Source organism: Mastomys coucha, unplaced genomic scaffold (assembly GCF_008632895.1).
Source record: "Mastomys coucha isolate ucsf_1 unplaced genomic scaffold, UCSF_Mcou_1 pScaffold22, whole genome shotgun sequence".
Classification (NCBI taxonomy): Eukaryota; Metazoa; Chordata; class Mammalia; order Rodentia; family Muridae; genus Mastomys; species Mastomys coucha.
In genome coordinates this window covers 245,135,739-245,141,348 of record NW_022196905.1, presented here as the reverse complement: position 1 = coordinate 245,141,348, position 5,610 = coordinate 245,135,739, and the positions used below count along the sequence as shown (strand labels likewise).

The window sequence follows — 5,610 nt, the reverse complement described above, 5'->3', positions numbered from 1 at the left end:
AAAAATGCAGCCAGTTAAGAAAGCTCTTCATGGACCTGAGAGTTTCAATCTAACAGAAAGATTCAAAGACATCTCTAGTCCTCTCTACTGCCCAAGTCTCTCTAGAGGCAGAAAGAATAGTTTTCTTGAACTGCCTAAAGCTGATGCCTTAGCCACATTTATTATAAACCAGTAGCTCTAGGAACAAAAGTGCCAGTGGAGGGAACTGCCTGCTGGTTCTCTAAGAACTCTGAGTGATGCCTTTGAGAGACTCAATGTCTCTCACTCTAAGCTGAACTGGAGGTCCCATACAAGCCAGTTTCAAAAACTGCAGCTTCCTAAATCCACAAAGCCTGGCCAGAATTCTCTTCCATCTGGTGTGGCACTAGCTGCCTGGCAGGCAGATCCTACTGCAGACCCCGCTCTAGCCACTGCAAACAACAACCTCCTGACCAGCTCTTGGCAGGGCCAGGGCATTTGTTTAGCCATCCTCATCTGTAAGAAAGGCACACAGACAGCTCTATAGGACTGCCAGGCTGGGGTGAGGAGACAGGCTACATGAGAGGAACTCACTAGAATGTGGACGACTGTCATGCTTTGATCCCTGCTGCCTACACACAGCATGGCCAGGTGACCCATCTTGCAGGTGAGCACACTTGTCCCTCCCTGGCAGTTCTTTATAAACCACAGAGACAGGACCTGCTCTTAGGTGGCTTCTTTTCTCAACACCCTCAGTTCTTTGAACTTTCCACTCTGTATGTCTTGCTTAGGTCTGCCTCTTTAAAATGGAATATAGTGGGAAGGGTTAGAGGGCTGCTGAGATGGCTCAGTGGGTAAAATCACTGGCTGTGCAAACCTGGAGCCCAGAGTTAAATTCCTAGAACACATGAAGGAAGGAGACACCTAATTCGTAATTCGTGAGGACAGCCCACACTCAAGGAGAACCTACTGCTCCTGAAAGTTGTCCTCTGACCTGAACACAACACACAAATAAACAATGTTTAAAATTATTATAATAGCCGGGCAGTGGTGGCGCATGCCTTTAATCCCAGCACTCGGGAGGCAGAGGCAGGCGGATTTCTGAGTTCGAGGCCAGCCTGGTCTACAGAGTGAGTTCCAGGACAGCCAGGGCTATACAGAGAAACCCTGTCTCGAAAAACCAAAAAAAAAAAAAAAAAAAAAAAAATTATTAAGTAATTAAAATTGAAAAAATAAGGCAAAAAAGATAGTTCAGCTGTTACAAGCATTCACTGCTCTTGTAGAGAAATCTGCTTTGAATTCCAGCTAGGGGATCAGATGCCCCCTCCTATCCTCCCCAGGCACCTAGCAAATAAGTAGTAACAGAAGATAGATAGATAGATAGATAGATAGATAGATAGATAGATAGATAGATAGATAGATATAGCCGGGTAGTGGTGACACCTTAATCCCAGCACTCAGAAGGCAGAGGCAGGTCAGAGACCAGCCTGGTCTACAACACTTGTTCCACGACAGCCAAGGCCACACAGAGAAACCCTGTCTCAAAAAAGTACCCCCATTCCCAAAACAACAACAATAATAACAACAACAACAAAGCCCTTGTGCACAGACATACAGGCAGGCAAAACACCCCCAACAAAATAAAAGAAATATGAGTCTGGAATGATGGCTCTGCCATTAACGGTACTTGGTGCTCTTTTCTGTTTTGTTTTGAGACAGGGTCTCACTCTGTGGCTCTGACTGCCTGGAACTCCAAATGTAAATGAGGCTGGCCTAGGCCTCCAGAGAGGTGCTAAGATAAAGGCATGTGCCACCAAGCCTGGCTGACTTGCTGCTATTGTCAAGGCCCTTGTTTGATTCCCAGCATCCATGTGGTGGCTCAGAACTGTCTGTGACTCCAGTTCTAGAGTATCCGACACCTCCTTCTGGACAGAGAGCACGAGGCATGCAACAAGGTGCATATACACATACAGGCAAAACACATGCATAAAGATAACAAACCAAAGTGGAGGCTCAGAATAACACCTGAGGTTCCTCTATCCCCACAGAGCACAGCAGGCCTATTTCATCTCTCCTAAACACTATTCGAGCTCCTACTGGTACACTTCATTTTTCTGGCAACCAATGTTGTCTTTCACTTGCTAAGGAGGTCTTAGTTTCAAAGGAGAGAAACAGCTTTGCATAACAGGAGGTAAGGTGACAAATTAAACTGCCAGCCCTGCCACATCTCTAGTGACACCCATAGCAAAAAAGGTTTAACAAATGTGTGCTCACAGGGACCTAACAGAATTTCTGTAAAAACCCAGTCAGCAAGTATGTTAGCTTTTGTGAGCTATATAATCTCTGCAGCACAAATGCAGTTACAGACAACATGAGCTAGGATATTGTCCAATAAAACTTTATTTATAGGCATCAAAATCTGAATTTCAAATTATGTCATGAATGCCTGAAAGCCCCTTTCCCCAAGTTGTCTAAACAATGTAAATGACTGTGATATTAGGTGAAGCCAACCAAGAAAGACACAGAGAACCACACATTGTATGAATCCATTTAAAGAAAACTTCAGTCAGGTGGTCGAGACACATGCCTTTAATCCCAACACTCAGGAGGCAGAGATTTGAGTTTGAGGCCAGCCTGGCCAGCCAGGATGGCCAGGGCTACACAGAGAAACCCTGTTCCCAAAACAAAACAAAAAAACAAAGAAAAAGACACCAAGCAGAAACTGACCTGTTGCCTACCTTTCATGGTGCTAGTCTCTGGAGGAGAAAAGACATCAAGAGTATCCCTGAAGCATGCTTCAGTACTGACCTGCCAGGCAAGCCATGCTCATTGGTCCAATAGTGGCACAAAGGTTATGGGGGCCCTCAACTATATTTGGCTTGGATCTGAGACTCTCTGTATAGCAAAGACTTGAGACCTGGCACCGTAAACTTGTCAGAAGCCCATGGCTCAGGGTCACAGGCCTAAAGAAGAACCTACTACTGTTGTTTATGAGATGCCAAGATGCTGAACTGCCTTCTAAGTATTTATACTTCTATCCACAGGTGTAATCTAGGCGGAAGAAGCTTCTGTCCTCTCAGTGGGTAGCAGTTAATGCAGAGACTGAGAGTAAGTGTCTATTGAGGGCTCAGCCCTAAGTCAGACTGGATCCACCCATGTCCCCAAGGCGGAGGGGAGAAGAGAGCCAGAGGATGCAGAGGGCTGCTGTGAAATGCAGCTTACCGGCACATGATGAACCACTAAGACCAAACAGCATTTAAGAAGCACTAACTGGATGCAGTGGGTTATTAATAAACAAAGGAAACAAAGGAGAGGGAGGACACAGGAGTAGGGGTGTGCTGGCCATGCCTGAGGGGTGTGGGGAAGGAGCTGGAGTACACAAGGCCCAGACTTGTTGACTTCTTGTTGACATGTATGAAACGTCAAAGAATTGCCAGGCAGTGGCTGTGCACAATTTTAATCCCAGCACTTGGGAGGCAGAGGCAGGTGGATCTCTGAGTTCGAGGCCAGCCTGGTCTACAGAGTGAGTTCCAGGACAGCCAGGGCTACACAGAGAAACCCTGTCTCGAAAAACCAAAAAAAAAAAAAAAAAAAAAAAAAAAAAAAAAAAAAAGTCAAAGAATAAAGAAAATTACAGGAAAAAAAAATCCGCTTCCTACCGGAGCCTGACAGCTTGAGTTCAACATCCAGGAGAGAACTGATGTCTGAATGTTACCCTCTGACCTCCCCACACGGGCAGTGGGATGGGAATGGGTATGCTGGTACTGACATACTCATACACATGTGCTCTATACATATGCACGTATACATAACAACAACATACAAATAAAGTGTCTAGGATGGGCAATGCCACAGACAGAGTATAGTAAATGAGACAGAAGGGCTGAGGAACAATGATTAAAGGCATAGAGTTTCTTTGGTGATGATTCAAACCTCTTAAAAACACTCAATGGTACAGTTTAAATATGTGACTGTTATAGCACGAGTACTATCTCTTCATAAAACTGTCTCCTAAAAGTTGGGTAAATATTCTTGGTTCACAGGTAGTGCTAACTCTGGCCAGGCAGGTGGGATCGGGCTGAACACACACAACAGTTTCTGCAGTGAATGGTGGGTTCTGGCTCTGAATTCCATCTAATTTCAAACCCTGTGCTGCAATTCACCCCCACTCCTGTATTTCCACTTGGAGCAGCCACTCCCCAACCCCCACCCCTTCTGACCAGGTATGAGAATACCACTCACTTTCTGATGCTCTGGCTAAAGTCCCTTCCTTCATAAAGTCTTACCTGGTCCCACCCAAGCGCTTACTTTATTAGCAAAGGCTTACCAAGAGCATGATATGCTGAACCTATGTTATATATTGCTTTCCCTAAATTATTCAGTCTTAGGCCGTCTGACTACCACCGTACAAGGGCACTCACTGCTTATTTTAGTGATGAGGAAATCCAACATTCCAAGATCCAAAACCTAGACACACGAGTGAGTGGCAGGGCCAGGACTGAAACACAAGCCTGAGGCCTGAACATGTTTATGCTTTCTGACAGCTCTAGAATGAGCCCTTCCTTCATCCGGGCGGCGCCACCCCAGCATCACCCTGCACGACGTAGGGAATGAATGAAGGGTGGCTGGCCAAGGCTCCCGGGGCTCGTAGGAAGAAGCACGGGGGGTGCCGGGGCGCCTGGCAGGAGCGAGTGAACGGCGCTCCCGGAGCGACCTGCCGGACCCGGGAGCACTCAGGGGGAGGCGGCGCCGCTGCAAGGCGACAGTTCAGCCCCGGCTGCGCGACCTGAGCTCCCGCCCGCCGGTTCGGCTTGGGCCGGGGCCCAGTGGAGACGTTCTTCGGGCTCCGAGCACGGGTGGGACGAGGCAGCCTGACAGAGACCGCCAGGCCGGGCTCCGAGGAGGCCACCGCCCGTCCGCTCCGCGGCCCGCAGGCCCGGCCGCCTCGGGCCTCCGCGGGCGCGCCGCACCCAAGTACCTGGAGGGTTGACGTTGTCATTTCATATCCTGGGTCCGCCCCACACCCCGCGGTGCTGCTTGCGGCCTCGGTCCGGCCCGGAGGAGCCGAGGTGGTGGGTCCGCCGTTTAGGAGCCGGGCAGGTCGGCTCTCGGCGCGGGCAGGGCTGCCACTAGCAGTCGGAGCCGAGTCCGAGGGTGAACGAGGAGCGCGGCCCAGAGAGGCCCAGCCCGAGTCACGCGGCTGCCGCCTAGTGGCCATAGCCCGCAACTGCAGACATCTCTCCTAGAGGGGCGAGGCCTGCCGGGGGCGGGGGGCGGGGTCTGGTGCGATCTGGGTGAAGGATCCGCCCGAAGACTAGTGAAACCGGGCTGAGGGGCGGAGCCGAGTGAGGGGTGGGGCCAACGGGGGTGGGGCCTGGTAGATCAGGGCGAGGGGCGGGGCTGGAAACCTGAGTGAGGAGCGGGGCTGGAAGAGGGCAAAGATGGGAGTTATGGGCGGGGTTGGTGCCTGGTGGGCGGAGCCTACAAAGGGCAGGTCTTGTGAGAGAGTGAGGGGCGGGGCGGAGGGAGCAAGTAGAATCTGTAACACACTAACCACAAAAAGATCCCAGCACTTGGGAGGCAGATTTCTGAGTTCGAGGCCAGCCTGGTCTACGGAGTGAGTGCCAGGACAGCCAGGGCTACACAGAGAAA

General features: G+C 50.1%; 1 protein-coding gene across 1 annotated transcript in view; it reads right to left on the bottom strand.

Annotated features, from left to right (window-relative positions):
* Positions 1-5,356, bottom strand: part of Vps4a (vacuolar protein sorting 4 homolog A) — a 14,675-nt gene extending 9,319 nt beyond the window's left edge. Inside the window, exon 1 of the mRNA XM_031341324.1 lies at positions 4,937-5,356. Within this exon, the coding sequence (XP_031197184.1) occupies positions 4,937-5,176 (240 nt within the window). The 5' untranslated portion in view covers positions 5,177-5,356. The remainder of the gene's footprint in view (positions 1-4,936) is intronic.
* Between the last annotated feature and the right edge of the window lie 254 nt (positions 5,357-5,610).